Source organism: Capsella rubella, unplaced genomic scaffold (assembly GCF_000375325.1).
Source record: "Capsella rubella cultivar Monte Gargano unplaced genomic scaffold, Caprub1_0 scaffold_8, whole genome shotgun sequence".
Lineage (NCBI taxonomy): Eukaryota > Viridiplantae > Streptophyta > Magnoliopsida > Brassicales > Brassicaceae > Capsella > Capsella rubella.
The window spans coordinates 9,209,641-9,230,220 of record NW_006238916.1 but is presented as its reverse complement, the minus strand read 5'-3'; the positions used below and the strand labels follow the sequence as shown (position 1 = coordinate 9,230,220).

Here is a 20,580-nt window from a genome sequence, read left to right as displayed (position 1 = left end):
TACTCAATGCACAAAAACTTCTGTAAACATTTATAAAGTATATTTTGCTCCGATCCTAGTATATATATATATAAATATATGTTGCATTTCATTAAATAAGTAGACATTACATTTTTACGTGTGAAAACTATAAGATCTATTGTCAGATAAGTCAGAAGTCATGACAACCATATAATATATATAGAGTGAAAGAATTGTAATTGAAGTTCATGTGTTGTTGTTCGTTCAATGTACGTTCCGACCAGAGAGCGAGTTCCAACGTCTATCTCATCGTTTTGATACCCCCCACGTGATCGTTTTCACGTTTACACAGTCAACTCCTCCAGAGGCAACGCCATATTTGTTTACCACTGTTACATCGTTTCAGATCAGACATATCCCCAATTTTGTTATAAAAGCTTATCACCGTTTATCTTACTACACAATCAATATCGTCTAGATCAGGTTCTTCCTCTTTGACATGAATGGATAATATGATATATATTATGTATTCCGGAGCTTTATGCATCCAAACGCACCAACTTTTTCTCTGTATCAATCAAGAACCGTCCCTGTAATATATCTTATTTGTGACGATTATGTTGTTGCATATGTCTCAGACACACATTAGTATATCTATCCTCGGCATCTAAATTATATGTACCGTTATTTTAAATGTTTTAATATATATATATATATACAGTATAGGGGAAATCTAATATATATCAAGTTCCCTTGTTCTTTACTCAAATAAAATGCGACTACCTTCAAGGCTTCAAGTGAATATTACGTTCACATACATATATTTTTTGGGGTAAAGCACAAAGATACAAAAATAAATGAAATTAACAAAAGGTCAAATTTGGAAGGATTATTGCATTTGATCCAAAACATAAAAAAATTTTGTCTAGAGATTTAGAAAAGCAGAAGATCTAATCTAAACACACTTTGCGCGATCTAGTATATGATTGAAGCATTAGTGTAATTTAGTAACATGTTTCACGACCATCGAGAATTATAAACAAAAAAAAAAATCTAAATAAAGAAATGTATAATTGTACGCGCCTATCCCAAAAATTTAATAAATGTTAACGAAAATTACAAAGAGTAACACGTACATGCATGTGCATATAAATTATACAAAGTTATCTAAAAATTTCCGACTATCATATCATATGCTATAATTTTAATTAATGCAACATTGCTGGTCCATCCACCTAAGCCTTACCTGGAAATTAGTCTTTTTTTTCTTCGTTCTTTGTAATTCTTCTTTCTTTCTCTTTTTTTTGAAAAAAAATGAAAGATTCACCTTTGGTCGTATCGCCCTTTGATTTGGTAATACGCTTTGATTATAACTTAAAGCCCCAAAAGAACGTAGTAGAGTACTGTCACAGGCAAGGCAACCAGCATCCCGAATATAACCCTGCAAAATAAATTAAAAATTAAAACATAGTTTAAATTCATAATGTTCAAATTTTTGATTCAATATATAATATTTTAAAGGTTTTGAAATGAAATTTATGAATGTAATTCAAAACTTAAATCAATCATCAAGATATATATTTAGAAGTCGAGCAACATTCAAAGAGAACAAACTAAAAAGAATAAATACTTACGCAGTACTGAGAATATCAGGATGGACGTTATATTCCTTGGCGAAAACAAAAGGAACGATTCCTTGAGGAAGAGCAGCCTGTTCATAAAATACAATTTTATCCTATCAATAATTGAATATGTATGATAACATTATTTTAAGTAACATTCAACATCACTAAAAACATCAATTGTAATAGAGTACTAAAAGACTAAAGAGTAATTTACCTGAACGATGGCGATATGGAGAAGATCGCCTCGAATACCAATTGCGATTGAGGTGGCTGCGATCACGGCCGGTCCCGTCAAGAACCTTACTGCCATCGCAAACACTGCTACTGATTTCCCGCATGCAATAATCTTTGGTTGCAACGCCATAAATAGACCTATTTAGTATATCACCGGTTAATAAACATATATACTATAATTAGCAAAAAAATAAGAAAGACTAATATATAAGTATGTAATTTATATGAAGAAGGAACTATACCAAGACTAAACATAGCCATTCCAAGACCTGCATCAGATAATATTGAAATCGATCCACTCATTATCGTTGGCATCTTTATATTCCACCTGTCCCATATAAAAGATGGATCAACATGTAAGCAATTGACACCAATATACATTACATTTGCTATTTGTTCAAATATGTTATGTGATGTATACTAAGTACTACTTACTTGTAGGAGACAAGGGACCAAGCAAGGCCAAAGAGACTAGAGTAAGTGTTAGGGTTTCGGATAAGTTTCCTCCAGACCATAATCAGTATTAGTCTGGTCATCACGCTCGCAGGCGGCATCTGCTGTTTCCTCGGACCAGGACCACCGTCTTCAACATCACTGCCTTTTTTGCCCATGTAAGGTGACGAGGTTACCCCTGACTTCCCTTCGTTGTTACCGTCTTGGTCCATCTCCGCATGCCCTTTTCTTCCCGGTGTCATGTTCTCTATCAGATTCTGCATCGCTGTCAACATCAAAGTATATATGCAGTGATGTTGTAAATTCAAATTACTAAATTAATCAACACACTTTCACTAAAACTAAAGATATAAAAACTCTATAAGTATAATAATTAAGTAATAAAATAATAAAATGAATTAAAAGTGGAAGATAAATGAACCTTTGGAAGCAAGGTTGTCGTGAGGAGGAGGAAGAGAAGCTTTAGGATCGGTAGATAAATCGGTGGAGGCACCTCTGGTCATAGCGTTCCTGGCGTTGGCTTCTGACACTGGAGAAGCACTCGAACTCCACACAAACATGTTCATCTCCTTGTTTTGTCCTCCTCCAGTACCAGCTCCGCCTCCACCGCTTCCTCCTCCACCACTTTCCTTTTTCTTCACTCCACTTGCTCCGCTCGTTGACCCCGTGAACATCGGGTTCGGTGGAGGGTACGACGGAACTGACCATAATTATAAAACATATCTTTAGTGCAACCAAACAATAATGAAATAGTCACGAGTATATTTTTTCTATATATAACAAAGATATATTGAAAGCACTATAAAAAATATATAAAAAAATCATACCACTATTATTGTTGTATAATTCGCCACTCATACTTCTCCCTCCTCTTCCTCCTTTCTTTGCCGTCTTCATAACTTCCTCATCGAAATTTGACGTTCTTGGCGTCACTCCTTTAGAAGACTGGAGAGAGTAAACATCTCCACCAGGACCAGCTCCAGCACCGCCGTAGCTATTGGTGTAACCGTGACGAGGGCTCGGAGCTTTGCTTGCGTTAAACATTGCGTAGAAATCTGTCTGATTAAAGCTCGAAGCTCTCGGCGTCGGCTCTCGTGACGACTGGACAGAGTAAATCTCCACGCCTGTGAGATTCGAAGCTCGGGGAGTTATCATGGAGGAGTTAAGGCCTCCACCGTGAGATTTGTTGAACGATGAGATCATTGATGAGGCGGCGCTCGATCTTCGGACCACCACGTGGAGCTTTCCGTCGTCACCTATCTCCGCATCGGTCTGATTATATAAAGACAAAATCATATTTTTAAGGAGAAGAACTAATTTAAACCGGATATAACCGAACCGGTAGTAAAACAAGGTTCTGTCTCATAGTAATAAGTTGTGCATGATATTTACAAGATTTTGTGACTAAAAGCTATACATTAGTGATTAGTGTAAACACATATTCAAACCTGGAGGGGTTCACGGCCATTGAGAGAGATAACATCAGAATCAACTCGGAAGGAAGTAATTGAACCAGCCGTCTCCGGGAACTGCTCGGAGATGAGAAGCTTAGCGCCACGGAACTCAAACAAGAAGAGCATTAAAGTATACCATATGATGCTCTGAAGCACCACGATCTGCACCATTAGGTTACCGGAGAAGTCACCGTACATCGCCCGAAGCAATGGGATTCCCATAACCAACGTGTTCGGTAGTGTTGATAGTGAGAAGAGCGTTATCATCCATTCTAGGCTTCCTCTGCGGCTAAAAGCCTGAATTCATATCACAATATATATCTACTCATCAGCATATATACAAACAGAAGAATGATTTGCATGTGTAAGTGTGTTCAGATACACATTAACTAGCTCTATATCTCTAAGGCTTAGCTGGTTATGTGAGGTTTGATAACCGAGGGATGTTAATGAATCTCTAGGATATGCAATAGAGCCATCATCCGGGAAGATTCGAAACATGGACCCTCAACTTACAATGATAAGCTTTTCAAATGGTTGGACCACACTATGAATTGATTACTTATGATTCATTAATTAATCATTTTAGATCTAATAGAGCATCTATGTAATCATAGTGTTATCAAAAGGCAAAAGCTGGTAGTAAATCTACCAAAAAAAACTAGTATATATATATAAAGACTAATAAAAGATAAAATATTTATCCATTCTCAACTTGAGTTGCCAAAACAAATATGGTTAGTTCAAAATATTAGAGAAAATATATTAATTCTGTTGGATCCTAATTCGAAAAACTTATTTCAAAGTACTCAAATACTATTTTCGATATTTGTTTGCCCAAAAGTGTTAAGAGTTATAAAAAAAACCTACATGACACAATTTAACTAAAGATCTACCCTTGTTAAATCGTTAATAACCTAGTAATTAACTATGTTGGTCTACGTCTAGTAGTATATGTACACATATGTTTTCTATAACCAAATAATACATCTAGTAAAAATGATGTTAAGTTTGTTGACCATCATAACGATTGCTACTAAACGACCATCACTTAGTGAAAACAGACACAAAAAATAATATGAAAACAGAGACATGATGCATAGAATGTGGTTATAAGTTAAGAATGTAAAGATATGATGCATAGAGAGATTAATATGGAGAGACGGGCCTGCCAAAGAAAGAGTGCGGCGAGTATAACGACTTTCTGAAGAGAATCAGCGGCGAGGAAGTGGTAGTTCATGGCATAAGGATCATTGGAGGAGATGAAATGGAAAGAGAGAAGAGGAACCGCGAAAACCGCAACGAACCGGTTTATACCGGAACATTGGTCCGGAGTGAATATGCCCCACCACCGTACCGAACCATAAGCTAGCATCATAGCTACGTACAGCGGCACCATGGCCGCTAGTACGTCGTACATATCTTTGCCGGTGATCATCTTGATTTATTTTCCGGCGAGAGAGAAGAAAAAAAAAGATTATAGATGGAGAGAGAGAGAAGCGTTGTGTGGGTGATATAACGTATTTATGGAGGAGGAAGTGAAGTGAAGCTCCTTAAGACGATATTAATATAATGGTGTTTGGTGTTAAAATAATGGGATTCGTGTTCAAACACTGAATTATATAGCTAAGAGGATCGTTTGACATTTGAATACTATATTAAACACGATATAATTCAAAACCTATTTGCTAATTATATTGGATTAATGTTAATTGGACTATACAACGATTATCAGAAAATACAAATGTTACATGATAGCTAGTCCACAAGAACATATATAAACATAATTGCAATCAAAAACATCATATTCATTTATTTATTGTCAATACTATATATTATGCACCTCAAATGTGTTAATGTTTTTGTCTACAAAGAAGCCGTTATATTTTAATTATGGAGAAGAAAAATGAAACAGAGAATCTTGTCTTGGGATGAGGAAGGGTTTGGCTTACCTTTGTGTCCCGAGGTCTTTATATTATTTTTGATGGTGAAATTAAATGCTTTCAGAAGATTATATAATTTACATGCACAAATGTTAGATTCAAAATATCTACGATATAGAGTTTGATACTTTGGATGGATCCACTTGTACGTGTAAGTAAACACCACTTTCCAATATTCTCCACACACAAGGTTTCTTCTTATAATGTTTTTAGATTTTATTTTAATAGAGGAGAAGCAAAAACGATTTTTGTGTAAGCTACTGAGACGGCGAAGGTTGATGAGAAATGCACATGGTTGGTGTTTTGAGAGAGCATCTTATTACATTTTCTGAGCGATCTGCGGTTCCCTGTAAAGATCTGATTTTTAATCAGCAAACAAACAATTTGTTATTATTAATTTATTTTGTTTGCAACTTTACCATTATAAACTAGTATACAATGTGATTTTATTTCATCTGAAATTTTTGTTATTTCTTATTAATTACAGTCAAAGACATTGGCATTTGGACCGAATGAATAATATAATTAGGCTCCTTCGCTGTGTAGTTGTATTTTTTTTCTTCATATTGCGCATCGGCTACGTATTCATCACGCAGCATGATTGGGCCTAATGGACCTTTTCAAGCACAACCCCTAGTTCCTTACAAAATTACAAATCACCTTAAATACATAATTAGAACAAAAACAAAAATACCAAATCACATACATACTATATATGTAATAAACAAAATTAGGATATTGTTTTTGACTTCCATGCTGCCATGAGAGGCAAGGAGCAAGAACGTTCCATGCTGCCATGAAAGGCAAGGAGCAAGAACGATTCCAAAGATGATTCAAGTTCTAATTTGAAAACATGGTTATCCGATCTATAATACGAATTGCAAAACAAAGATTTCATTAATTCATAGGTCTCTATGTCCTCTAAGCCATCATCAAGACTTCTAATCTCTTTTTACTAAAAAAAAAAGACTTCTAATCTCTTTAAAGAAGGGTGAATTGGTATTGACCAAAAAAAAAAAAAAAGAAAAGGGTGAATTGGTAAAAAAAAATCCTGAAATGGCTTCCATGGATGCTTATTTGAATATTTCTACACAGTAGTACTACAGTAGTGTGCTTCTCTCAAAGGCTTTATATGTCTTTCACACAAATGTCGGTTCATGATATGTAACCCTAGCACGAGACAAAGTCATAACTCATAACCTTACCCGAGATCGAGGGTATACTGATGAGTGGAAGTCTACTTATAAATATTTGGGCTATGATCCGGTTGATGATCAGTTTGTAATTAACTAGTTCTCGTTTGGTAATATAGCTCTTGTCAACACAACTTTTCATTTGGAAATTTACTATATACTTCCCATTTTATCCACACAAAAAAAAAAAAACTCGTTCTCCATATCTAAGATTTAGCAATTCGATCATTAATTCCCACCAAAAAAAAAAAAAGCAATTTGATCATTAATTAGATTTTCCAATTTGTTTCATTTTGTAATCACTACCGTGAAAAATATATTTCGACGGCTTAGTTGTTCATAACTTAAAAACAACAAAAAAAAGTACAAAAAGTTAAGACTTACTAGATAAATTGCCAAGGTTGTCATTAAACTCAACATTCAAACAATGTACTTGAAAACCTTCCCATGAACTCAAGCTCTTTTATTATTGCTTTAAAATGACCACAAAATGGAATAAATTGCTTTAAAATGACTATAAAATGTAATTACTCTATAAACTAATTTGAAAGAGCATTACAAATCATGGGAAAGGAAAAAGTCACCAGAGGCAGGCCCAACAAAATACAGAGCCCACAACTATATATATCATACCTAGGCCTGGGCGTTCGGATATCGGATCGGGTTCGGTTCGGATTTTTCGGTTTTCGGATTTTTTGGATATTGATTCTAATATCCATTCGGATATTTATAAAATTCGGTTCGGTTTTGGTTTGGATATTTCGGATTTCGGTTCGGTTTGGATATAATTGTGATAATTAAATTTTAACCAAAATTTATTGGATTCGGTTTTATTCGGATATTTTTAAATCCAATTATTCTCAAATAATCCATGCTATCCAAGTATATATAAAAAATAGAAATGAGGCAAATGCCAAGTTCAAAGAACCAACTAACATAATACCATACCAATATATAAAAGTGAAGCATAAAACTGTGTCGATGCATAAGAGCTTTAAATAAACCAAACTAAACCATAAATTCCTAATGAAAAAGTAGCAAAATTCAGTAACATCCTAAAATCAATTAAAAATAACTTTTAATCCGATATGCGGTAAACGTATATATCATAAAGATATTAAAGTATATATTATAAGTTTGGTTATATATGGATATCTATTGGATATCGGTTCGGATCGGGTTTAATCCGATATCCAAAAATAATGAAAGCTAACAACCGATCGGTTATTTTTCCAATATCGGTTCGGTTTTAATCCAATTTTTTCGGTTCGGTTCGGTTCGGATTTTCGGATTCGGATTTTATGCCCAGGCCTAATCATACCAATGGCCCTTACATACATCAATACGTTATGCGTACGAATATCAACACCAAAGTTATTTAACACTCCGACACCGAAAAGTAAAAAAAAAACAACCAATACACCAAACCAAACCAAATCCCCTCAACCGGTTAAACCCAAAAAAACTAACCAGCCAGTTCAAACCAGTTACCACTAATACCTATACCGATAATGCCATCACTACCCCGTAACTTGAATCTGAGTCCTTGTGGTCTGCACATTGCTTAAAATCACAACGAACGAATTCGCCAACCAATATATAACATCTCGAGTCTCGACCATTGTTTGTCGTATGATCCTTACTTGTGCATGTTGCAGCCTTTCAGGTCCATGAGACTCGGAAAATACTACGCTCGTTTTCATAATGGGCCTTACACAAAGCCCAGTTACCTTTTTCTGTTAACGGAGTTCATCTTATCAAGCCTCCACTCGTCTCTAAGCCTGGCGATGAAATTGTCGGCTTTTGTGTTAACGTCCGGGCTTGGACAGAATCCCGGCCCACCACCGGCGCCCACGGCGGCTTTTGTTTCAGTTCCGCCGTCAGATTGAGTAAGTTCTAGTCCCCAACCAATGTCGAACACTTCTCGTTCAGGGGAGCTACATCTTGAGCTCTGATTACTCCGTATCTTCGCGAAATCACCACTCACGACGAATTTTAGCGGCGGAACTCTAAACGGAGGCGGTGGTGGAGGCGGAGGTGTAATTTGGATTAATGGAGATCCTTGTCCGTTGTTCTCTTCGTTTAAATTCGACAGTTTCGTCGGACGCGGAGGTCTTCCGGATTTGGATCTTCGTGGTGGTGTCTGAGGATCCGATTGTATCTTTCTCGGCGGCGGGGGTGGAGGCGGCGCCGGAACGGAGTGAATTTTTTTGTTGCTCTTAACTCCTTTCTTAAACAATCCGTAGAATACTGATTGCGACGATCGCGGTAGAGGCGGAGGTGGCGGCGGAGGTGGCGGAGGAGACGGTGGTGGAATTAACGATTGGTATTGCGGCGGTGGTTCCATCACATCCACCGGAGAAGATTCGATTCTTTCCTTTCTCTTAGATTTCTGAAGCTTCTTCTTCTTCTTCTTTCCTTGGTTATACAGAGAAGCGAAAACCATTTTAATCTCTTTCGCCGCATTGCTCTTTCTTCGCTGAAGAGTCCCTTGTTTCCTTGGAGGCGTAGCGGTTACAAGCGGTGGCGGTGGCGGGGGAGGAGGCGGAGGTGGTGACGGTGGAGGCACAAACACACGTTTGAATTTGGTAGGATCAGAGCTACGTTTCGTGTTTTCTTGTATGTCTCTGTTTCTAACAGAACGACGAGTCCTTCTCGGTTTCTGCGAAACTTCAACCTGAGGAGGCGGAGGAGGTGGTGTTGTCAGTGGTTGCTGTTGCGGTGGAGGCGGCGGCGGAGGAGAAGATGGTTTTACAACGAATGTATCAACAAGAATCTCTTTAGGCTCAGAAACTTCTTCTACGATCTCGATTTTAGAACGACTCGGAAACTGTTGTTCGTATGAATCGTTTGATCGGTACTTATCAATTTCGAAATCGTCGTAAAACCGGAACCGGCGATCGCCAGTCTCTCTGAAAACACCTTGTCTCAGATCAGGATACGATGTACTACTACGCCTCAACGGTACAGTTCCGGTAACCGGTAATCCAGCCGTAAAACTCCGGCTACTCACGCTCTGGTAGATCTTAAGCCTATCAGCGTCTTCATACACGTCATCAAACCAATTCTCTGACGAAACCGTCGGCGCGGAAGAGATCTTGCTATCCTCACCGACGGTCATTTCACCACTCATGACAACAGCTCCTCCTTCTTCTTCTTCAGACAGTGACGACGACGAAGAAGAAGCCAATCCGTCGTCGTTTCGTCTAGCGAGCACGCCGCATAAAATGGCGAAAACTACTAAAACGACGTTGATCGAATCCCATCCGCGCTTCACCGAAGCTGGCTGAAGAATCTGAGATGTGATCGAGAGAAACGTAGGGACGACGAAAGTCACAAATACAAGAAATATAGCAGCTGATGTAACTCCGATCATCGCTGGTACTAATATAGTCGGAACCGGTGATCTCCGACGAGTATATCCGGTAGATTCAAACTGCGGCCAGATCAGCGGCGGTTGATCGTCCATTATTTTTTGAATTGAGAGAGGAGAGAGAGAGAGAGAGTTGTCGATTCGATTACAGTACCATTTTAATGGAGTAAACGTTTATATAGTGGCAGAGAGATTAACAATAATATTAATTATCTTTTAAGTACGTTATTAAAAAAGAGGGTAATAAAACAATGATTAAGATTTATAATCATACGGACACGGAAAAGAAATGTTGTCATGGTATTGAACAATGTCGCGCCGAAGATTTTCATTTTAAAATATTAATTAGACTCAAAATTCAAATCATTGAGTTGGGAAATTCGTCGAATCGCTTCATTTTTAGTTCATAATTACAGATAATGCATTACAGAAGATTTAAATCATTTTCAGACATATATAAAAGAGGAAATATTTGAAAATGACATGAAAAACATAAAGAGATTGATATGTTATTTTCTCGTAGCCGTCCAACTATATATTTTTCAGTGATATTATTTGCGCATATAGTTCTAGTTAATTATAATTTTTTCATGATTTAATAAACATCAATTAATCAAAATGTAGTTTTACTTATGTTATAATGATTGATAAACTCATTTTAATCAAAAAAATGGTTGAGGATGTTGCCACCAAGGCCCGTCTTGGATAACCCTTGTTTACAAGCAACGTCGGAGCCGTCGACCAAAAGATTTATACAATATGTATTTTTGTTTTCTTTTGCTTAAAAAACATTAACATTAATCATGCAAGTAAATTAATGTGTATAATTGAACATATGTTGACATACCAAATACTATATTGTTTCGCAAGGAAACATTTCAACACACGATATCTCTATTATATATATACCACGAGATTTTTACTAGGCTACGGAAAACACTTCATGCTCAAAGTAAGACTTTCAATTTGTAATTATTAAAAAAAATAATACATTTTTTGGGATTAGTCAACAAATAAATATTACAAATACTAATAGTTGCGAAATTTTCAGTATAACATGGCGACATTTAGGATTAACAATGGTTTTTTTTAGGGGACTAAAAGTTTTATGTTTCTTTGAAACAAAACATCTCTTGGATTTGTACTTGATTTCCGGATATGTATTCAAATTTTGGGGTTAACCTGTGGATTTTATTCAACAAAAGTTGCAAAAACTATTACATTAGCTCACTTTTCTAAATCATTATTGTTACACAAATATGTTATGTTGTTTCCATGCTTAAAGGCTTAACATTCAAATCTGAAAGGAAAATAAAACCAGAGGTTCTAATAAATAGGACTGAAACACTATACTAGAAAAGTTAGTTAAAAGTAGAAGCTAATAATTATTTGGAACTGTTTAACCATAATTGCAATTGCAAATCCACTAGCTATAGTAATTAAAGTGGAACAAATAAGTATGTGGAAGAATGTAAATTTGCAAGAACTTACGAAACACGCAACACAACCAACACTTATAGTTTTCTTTGTATCACTAGAGCCAATACAAGATGGTTTACGTACAGACACTTATAACTTCGTAGATAACAGTTCTTACATTTGGTAGAACTCGAGTTTTACTTGTGCGTCTTTGTTACATCATACATCTTGAATTGGTCATCGCTACACAAAACATGTTTTCATCGCTCCATGTACTACGCGTGTAGGTATACACGAATCCTGTATATTATTTTAAAAGGAAGATGTACGATTATATATGGCTTGCATGAACTTAAAAAGTCCACGTATAGTATTAGACTGTGTTACATATAAATTTGGAAAATAACTTTAGAGGATGCTCATGCTCTGTTGTTGTGTTGATAGAAATAATAATTGGAGCGTGGTTATCATCATTGTAAAGTGTTTACTTACCCTTTTTCTCGCTACACCCCAACCCAAAACCTCCGCACCTTTTGTCGACCTGTCTCTGCTGCTTATGCACATTTTTATCTCTTCTCTTTACAATTATTCGTTTATAAAAAGAATAAGAAAAAGTTAATCTTTTTCAATTCACACACTAGTTTACCCTGTTTTGCAATATAATTATGCTTTTTTAAAACATGAATCATTTATAAAGAAGTCAAAGAAATATATATGATGAATCTCTTCGTAAAGATTGATTTAGACTTGTAGTTTTACAATAAGAGGACTTGAATGTGGTATTGCACGCATGCATTCTTATTACTTATTAGTGGTTGGTCCTAAAGTTAACACAACAAAACTATGGCTAAAAGCCTAAATATTTCACAACAAGTTAGATAATAAATTAAAAACTGAATATTTATGCGTAAACACATTGTATTTAGACCGTAACCAATGGTCTGAAAATATCAAGAATTCATTAAAGAAAACAAGCTAAAATTAAATCTCGAGTTTAAACTTTAGCGACATTATATATACTTTCTTTCTATTATCTTGGTTGGGTAGAGGAGTGGTTATCATGCTTCTACCTTTATAATAGCGATAGATCAAACGATATTGAAATAAAATTGTTGTCGATGGGTAGCAATAGCATTCAGATCAGCTTATATGCGTCCATAAGTCCATATACTTTTCTTCATTACTTGCCACATTCGATAAGTGGAAGGAGCAAAAAAAAAGTTGAACAAAAACTATCACTTAATCAAAAGGTGAAGAAAAAAGAAGAAAAGGGACCAGCATCCAATCCCAACCCTTTAAACTCATCTTTTAATTAATTTCTCATTATATAAACCATTTTAAGATTTTTGTAGTTTAGCACATTACTTAACACACAAAAAAACAGGTGGTCTAGTACATAATGAAATATATTTCAATATTGAAAAAGTGTTTGTTAAAAACACTTTTCGACCTAATACTACTTGTAAGGGAAATTGTTAATGATTAAATAAACTAAACCCTGTTTTTTGGGTTGTGTAACGTTCCACCTTATCGTTAATGTGTTGTACACTCGGCCACCACCATTTACTAATCCATTTTTTCATATTATTATTTTTGGAAACACACAACTAAATGCTTTATAAAAAAGCTGGGAGCATACGTTTTGATAACCGGAATGTGATCAAAAAACTTATAAGTTATAACTTATACGTAATTTGATTTCCCTGTAAATTATTTACGTAACATTTTGGCGTTAAGACAATCACAAAAATGAGAAAATTAAGGATACAAAACAATATGATGTGTACAAGTTAACAACGCATTTTTGCTTGAAAATTATAAAAGTTTGATAGTCCTAAAATTATGCCCATCGCCACCAGCTTTCTTCTCTGTGAAAAAAGAAATCTTATTAATATATTTTTGATTTGAAAATTTGGCTCTTATCTTTCGTATTCAGTGTCCCACTATTAAACCTAAAGACCAAAGCAAGAAAAGTAAGCATTAACTACAAACATATGAAAACTATTATCGACCAAAGTATTAAAAAGAGGATAGCGATTTACGTATAAAAGAAAAGTATTATAAGAGACTATTGATTTCGAGAGAATCACACCAAGTTACAATATTTCATAAACTAATCAAGAATCAAGAATGATTTACGTGGGGGTAATTTTTTTAAAAAAAAGTTAGTGAAAGAAAAAAGTGATTTTAACAAAAAGTATTTTGTCCAACCAAAAATTTGCTGAGCTATCGAATCATATAGTTTTCCATAGATCAAAGATTATATTTATTGATCATATATACACGTGACAAAATCCACCAAACGTTAAAAATGTATCTTCATCAAAAGAGACCGTGATCAGCTTCAACCAATAGAGTTATTTATCTACTAATACTAGCATATATGGATCATGTAACATAAACTAGTACCATACGCTTTTTACAAACCTTTGCCTTAAAGAAACAACCCTTAATACTATTTGCTAGCTACAAAGATAGTGTTTTAGCTAGCAAGTAGCAACCAGATTCAAACCCAATTCCCACTTAAAAAGGTTAAGAGTCAACATATAGACCGAAGAGTCGGAATTTCTTGTTTTTATTTTGTTGATGTTGTTGTTGTCGCTAAGCATGGTTTTAAAAGAAACGTTTGTTTAATAATATATACATATAATAGCAAACAAAGAAAGATGAGTAAAATAATTGGACAGAACAGATGGACATGAATCTGGAGTTTAGGTAGAGAGATACCTGTACATTGGTCTGTAAACGAGCCACAATAGGAAAAATGTAATACTATATGTTTTAACAAAGTATATAAGAAGGAGAAAGAGACAGGCTGGGAAAAGAGAGACGCTAGATGAATCGGAAGTATCGTCTAAGTTTCTTCCCAACAGCTATCTCACACAGCCTGTCTCCCCCCCAGCACCGCACGTGCCATTTATATACCACATCCAATCGTATTACTATTACACATGTCGTCTTTATTATCAATTACTTTTTTTTTTTAATATACTAATTAAAGCTCTTAATGATTCGATTATTACAGTACCTATTTGGAAGAGATCCACAATTTTGTCGTGGCATTAACCTATTGGAACCTTTTAACGATTGAGCATATAATCGAATCAATCATACATACACTTACTTCTCTTTGTTGATAAGTACAAATATATACGAAACCCCCACCGTACGTACGTACCTATCACCCGTTTCACCTTCATAGAGAAGCATGCCATGCCGTTTTGAAGTTCTAATGTACGTGCGAAACGGCTTGCTGTGTTTTGTCCACTACCTTACTACTACTGATGAATTTCATTAAAGATTAAATTAGATTAAATTGAGTTTAAATTAATGTGTTATATATATTACATTAAAGATTAAATTCATTAATTGAGTTTATGTATGTCAATGACACCGTTTTTTTCAAAGTTATTTGTTAGAAAATGTATTTTCATATACAAATTGGATATATATTATTATTTCCAGCAAACAGGCTCCACTGGATATCAACCCATTACTCCACGGCCCACCAAACTCATTACAGAACAGCCAACGATATGAAAGAACAACAAACTTAATAATCCAATCTCGCCGACTTTATTCAGACGACAATAGTAACAATCGCCAGCGAATATAATATAAGCTTCAATACAACTACTGCATGTATGTTGTTTCTTTCTGTTCTTTGTACGAGTACAACACAAGCTCTATAAGTTGTGAACAAAAATATTTATACACAACTTGATAAAAAAAAAAAGATAGAAGTAAAAAATCATTGGTTTATGTAAATGTACATGAGTTCCGCGACCACTCCTTTGATGAACACAGAACTTTTAGGTATAAATGATAGTTACACAGTTACTTGTTTTGTATATCTTTAAGGATAGTATAACCACCGGACTGCAAAAATCACGAGTAACACTAGAGAGAATCCCATCGCCTGCACCATTTTTTAACGTTGAATCTATAGTTGTTTAGACTGATCTAGAACACATTGTTACATTATGGACTACTCCCTAACAGTAATATGTATGCATACGAGATAATATTGAAGTACTTACAGTGATTGCGGAAGCAGCGAGACCGGCTCTTTCTCTAGGATCTTTACGATAATAGTTCCCGAAATAGAGAAATGCAGCATAGTACCACAAAAGTGGGAACATAAATCCTAGGAGAAAGCTGTTTACGGATAAATGAAAGTTGAAATCAGGATTAGTTTTGAGAACCGATAACACAGAATTGTCAGAAGAAGAAGTACTCACGAGAACCATCCGATTCCACAACCAAAGCATGGAAGAGGTTTGTCATATGCTCCTGTGTCCATATCGTCTGCATCTTTTACAAGCGAATATCTTCTTCTCCCACGAGCCATAGCATCTGCCGAAACAGAGACAGTGTCTTTTGCTTAGTTCATGGTAAGACGAAGATGTTGATATGAATGCTTCATCTTTCACATCTTATTCATGTATATATGAGCAAAATAAATTTGCAGGACTTGTACACACGAAAACACTAGGCTACTAGGCTGTAATAGATTGTAAAACGGATTGTAGTACTAACCTTTAAGTGCGGAATAATATCGGGCAGCTTGTTTCATGAGTTTGGTATGTCTATCAGCAATAAACTTTGCGAATTCGGTTCTACTACCATTTCCGGATACAAATTTAGTATCTGCAATGTCAAAAGATGCAATATTTACTTGCACACATATGGATGGACAGCGTATATCCACACAAAAAAAAGAAAAATCCAAAAGCAATGGATATACTTCTCCTCTAAGAACTTAGCAGTAGACTGCAACACTTGAAAATTCAGTCTCAAGACAAAATCATGGAAATAAAAATGGACAGGGAGAAACAACGTTGTCTCGTGATCTAATCTAAGTCTTCTCCAACACTTCATATATCCTTTGTTAAGGAATCTCATATCCTCCTCTAAAAACACAGCACTAGATTCAACACTTGCAAATTCACTCAAGACAACATCATGGAAATGAAAATGGACAGGGAGAAACGACTTCATCTAGTGATCTAATCTAAGTCTTCTCAATCTCAATTCAGATAATGGTATTATGCATACCGAAATCACAAAACTAAAATGCCCCCTAAGCTCTCAAAAACAAAATTCATTGGCAACAGTAAAACTAATCTGTTCCTAGACATATATGCTACTAACAAGTTAACCTCAAAGGTCACAGACTCATAGTTATAGAGAATTAAGAGAGCAATTAAGAAATATAAAGGCAAGAAAATAATTACTTTCGTCCATTGCTATATAAGAGCTCTTTGCTTATGAGTAATGGACCCAGATCTTCAATTTTCCTGTATTCATAATGGAAACCCCAAACTCAGTTTAACAAAAGATTGAAACTTTAAGCTCAGTTTCTACCAAATATGTTAGCTTTAGTAATCAACCCAATTCGTCGATCTAATGTTCAATTAAAAATAGAAGAAATTGCTCTGAAATGTTTTAGCAAAACGATCTAAGTTAGCTCACCGGAGAGAAGACAATCTAGTGAATCCGAGATGAATCTGAAACTGATAGATCAGACGAGAAGTCGTGTGTGTCTCTTCGTCTTCGTGTCTTCTTCAACTTCGTCCGCGCTTTAAATGCGTATAAAGCTGAAGAAGAAGAAAGTAAAATACACTCTTTTACTAACCACTTTATTTTGTTTTCTTCCTTTTGTATATTAGACTTCCAAGAGATACATATTTTTGACAAATTAAAAATTAAGTACGTTTATCATTTGATGTAAAAGTTTCATTATTTCTTTGTTAATTTGTTGATGTTATGAAAAGATGAAATTATTTTGGGATAAAAATCTGCCTTACATACTACTTTATTACAATATATAAAGCTTGTGGTGTAAGTATGTATTATTTTGTCTCCATCACTTTCAAGTTACAATCTAAGAATTCACCTTTTTTTTTTCTTTCTTCGTATGTTAAGTTTTCAAATTACTGTGGTAGTTAATTTTTACATTTTCTAATTCTAATTTTGGTTTACAAAAATTAAAAAAATGCAAATAATTCACCCCAACAGCCTCTTAAGATCTAAGTGGAAGAAAATTTATGTAATTTTGATATAAATCACCCAACAACCTTTTACCCCACAAGAATTTCCATAACACAGACACAACCCTTATTACACAACACCTATTTTACTAATTATGAATAGTTAACCTACTAAAAAGCATATATTGTTTACATAACGTACTAAATCGCCAATTTTCCCTTCTATTTATACCCCTATTATTTATATAAATATATATATTTCTGACTCTTGTCAATAATTTTACACAAAAATTAAGTTGGAAAAGAGAGAAGTAGCAAAGCATCAAATAAATAACACTATAACTTAACAGAGAAGAGGGTGGTGTTTAGTTATTACAATTAACCCCATGATAAAAAATTCACAATGAGTTTTTTTTTGGGAAGCTACATTATCTCATTTACATTATATCAAGTTAGACAAAAGAAAATATTAAATAATGGTGGGAAGATAACAAAGTAAACAATGAAAATTAAGCAGGAAAATTAATATTACAAACAATTAATAATATTAATTATTATTACCTATTCCATTCTTAATTTTTTTTTTCTTTAAAAGAGATTATTTACCCACCATCAAAACTTTTTTTTCTTCTTCTTCCAAACCTTCTTTCTTAATTCAAGGATTTGCTCTTGAACTTCCTTATTCCCTTCAAATCAACCACTACTACACTTATATTGTCTTTGCTTCCTTTTTGCAAAGCCATCTTCGACAAATACTCAGCTGCGGACATTGCCGCCGGATCCTTTCCTTCTCCTCTTTTCTCGGCCGGAAGCAAAGCATCTCCGGCCATGGCGTTCTTCTTGTGCCATAGCAAAATCCTTTTCCTAGCCAAATCGCACACTTCTTCGTTTGTCATTACATCCCAAAGACCGTCACTTGCTAAGATGAGACAATCATCTTCTTTGACTCTCCGGACTGAAGTCACTTCCGGATCAGGGATCACTGATGGTTTCAGGTATCTATCACCTGTTTGTAACAGTTTACAATGTCAGGGAACTATTAAAAGAACCAAAATCACTCTGGGGACAAAGTAAAAGCATTACCTATAGATCTTGACATTGCGAGCACACCAAAAACACGAGCCCCGTTCCAACGGATTACTTTGCCTCCGGCTGCTTCTATCCTAGCCGCTTCATCATCTCTATCCGGCTACACATAAATGAGACTCAAAACGCTATAAGAACGTTGACCAATCCATACAAATAGGCTCTGTTTGTTAACACCGCAAAAAGAAACCAACTATATAATTGAAATCCTGCATATTATACTACTAATCGTTTAGAGTCATTCATACAAAGTAACTGCCATACACCTAAAACTATGTTAACACAACATTACAGTACTTACTTTGTGATCAGTGGACAAGGCGAGTGGCGTTTTGCCACGGCACAGAACCGCCCTTGAATCGCCGCAATTCGCGACAAAGATATGAGTCGGAAAGACAACTGCTACCACCGACGTGGATCCCACCGTCTCAGGCGCGTGTGCCACGGGTTCGATCTCCGAGTCAACTTTCATAAAAGAGTTGAACAAAGCCTTCTTCCACTTCTCTTGCCACGTGTCACCGTCACAAAACTCCGGCTTCTCCTTCACTATCTCCTCCGTCAAAGCCAGATGCATCCTCTCACGGCAATAATTCGCTACCTACACACACAACACACACAAAACCACATCTGAAAACCACACTTTTGCAGCTTCCGATCAAATTCAGAATCGATTGATTCGATTAACTTACCTGAGAACCGCCATGGCCATCGTAAACACCGAAGAAATGGGCACTCGAGTGAGGATTGAATCCGTTAGTAACCCGACCATCGAGCAACGAACTAGACGCAACTTGAAGGAACCTAGGAATCGTCGAGACAGAATCTTCCATCTCTGGTCGTCTTCCACAAATCGAAGTCACTCCGTATAAAGGCACACTCTTGAACTCGAAGAGACTTCTACTCTCTGTTCTACTAAGTACTTTCTTCTCACTCTGATTCGGCGATCTCGGATCAAACTCATCTGAACCGTTCATCTCATCCCCGGCGGAGATATCCACGGTGACGTCTGGTACACTAGCCACAGCAGATGATGACGTTGATGAATCTTGTCTCGTACTGATCTCAAAGGATGAATCTTTCATAGCTCCCTCGTCGGAAATCAAAGACCCGGAACCGGAACAAGAATTTTCCGGTAAAGAAACCCTAGATTCGCCGCTGCAGTAGCTTCTAATTCCGGCGTGTGGCTCAGGGAATGGTCTGAATGGAACAGCTACAGCAGGAGAAGCTTCGTCCATTAATGGAAAAAAACACAAAACCCACAAGTTCTTGATCTCTCTCCACAAAGACCCAAATCAGAAACTCAATGAAAGGTGCCAAATTTTTTGATGAAAAAACTGAAACTTTTCAAAGAGACAGATGTATGATTTTTAAAACGGTTCAGTGGAAGAGAGAAAACAAGAGAAAGAAGGGAAAAGTCGACAGAACAGATTTGAAACGTACAAATTTATGAGAGTGATAACTTTATTAGAGAAGATGAAGACAAGAAACTCATGACTCATAAGAGGAAAGTGAGACAACCTTAGCTAGCACATGAAACAGATAGAGATTTACCAATTAAAGAACCCAAAAAAAAAAAAAAGCAAAGCAAAAAATTTCCCGAGAAAATCACCACCCAGAGAGAAAAAGAAAAATTCAATCAGAGTTTCCTGGATTCTGGGCAATTCGTTTCAGCCATTTAGAGATTCTGATCTCTCTCTCTCTCTCTCTCCTTCAATTAATTTTTTAGCTAAATCTAAAAGAAAAGAAAAAATCGGTTTTAAAATCTGCCACATATGAGAAAGGTCTTTTTATTTGTTTACTACACAACACAACACAGCACAAAACGAGAGATGATGTTTCAGTCTAC

The 20,580-nt window shown here is 35.6% G+C and overlaps 4 protein-coding genes across 4 annotated transcripts; all 4 read right to left on the bottom strand.

The window, feature by feature from the left end:
- Positions 1 to 1,031: 1,031 nt before the first annotated feature.
- On the bottom strand, positions 1,032 to 5,223 carry LOC17875058 (auxin efflux carrier component 2). The gene is made up of 9 exons (XM_006280093.2): positions 4,896 to 5,223; positions 3,722 to 4,024; positions 3,101 to 3,545; positions 2,695 to 2,973; positions 2,256 to 2,538; positions 2,063 to 2,148; positions 1,801 to 1,958; positions 1,596 to 1,672; positions 1,032 to 1,402 (listed from the first exon to the last, which is right to left on the bottom strand). Exons 1-9 carry the CDS (start codon positions 5,163 to 5,165, stop codon positions 1,336 to 1,338), a joined length of 1,968 nt encoding a protein of 655 aa, XP_006280155.1. The 5' UTR covers positions 5,166 to 5,223; the 3' UTR covers positions 1,032 to 1,335.
- Positions 5,224 to 8,178: 2,955 nt separating this feature from the next.
- LOC17875900 (formin-like protein 13) lies at positions 8,179 to 10,467 on the bottom strand. Its single transcript, XM_023785555.1, has one exon. The coding sequence runs from the start codon at positions 10,330 to 10,332 to the stop codon at positions 8,590 to 8,592; it is 1,743 nt and encodes a 580-aa protein (XP_023641323.1). The 5' UTR covers positions 10,333 to 10,467; the 3' UTR covers positions 8,179 to 8,589.
- A 4,741-nt stretch (positions 10,468 to 15,208) lies between these two features.
- Positions 15,209 to 17,248, bottom strand: LOC17875138. Its single transcript, XM_006281231.2, has 6 exons — positions 17,131 to 17,248; positions 16,893 to 16,955; positions 16,195 to 16,305; positions 15,897 to 16,011; positions 15,696 to 15,813; positions 15,209 to 15,574 (listed from the first exon to the last, which is right to left on the bottom strand). Exons 2-6 carry the CDS (start codon positions 16,900 to 16,902, stop codon positions 15,512 to 15,514), a joined length of 417 nt encoding a protein of 138 aa, XP_006281293.1. The 5' UTR covers positions 16,903 to 16,955; positions 17,131 to 17,248; the 3' UTR covers positions 15,209 to 15,511.
- A 759-nt stretch (positions 17,249 to 18,007) lies between these two features.
- On the bottom strand, positions 18,008 to 20,440 carry LOC17876696 (protein phosphatase 2C 77). Its single transcript, XM_006280432.2, has 4 exons — positions 19,424 to 20,440; positions 19,036 to 19,332; positions 18,732 to 18,837; positions 18,008 to 18,654 (listed from the first exon to the last, which is right to left on the bottom strand). Exons 1-4 carry the CDS (start codon positions 19,967 to 19,969, stop codon positions 18,299 to 18,301), a joined length of 1,305 nt encoding a protein of 434 aa, XP_006280494.1. The 5' UTR covers positions 19,970 to 20,440; the 3' UTR covers positions 18,008 to 18,298.
- Positions 20,441 to 20,580: the final 140 nt, after the last annotated feature.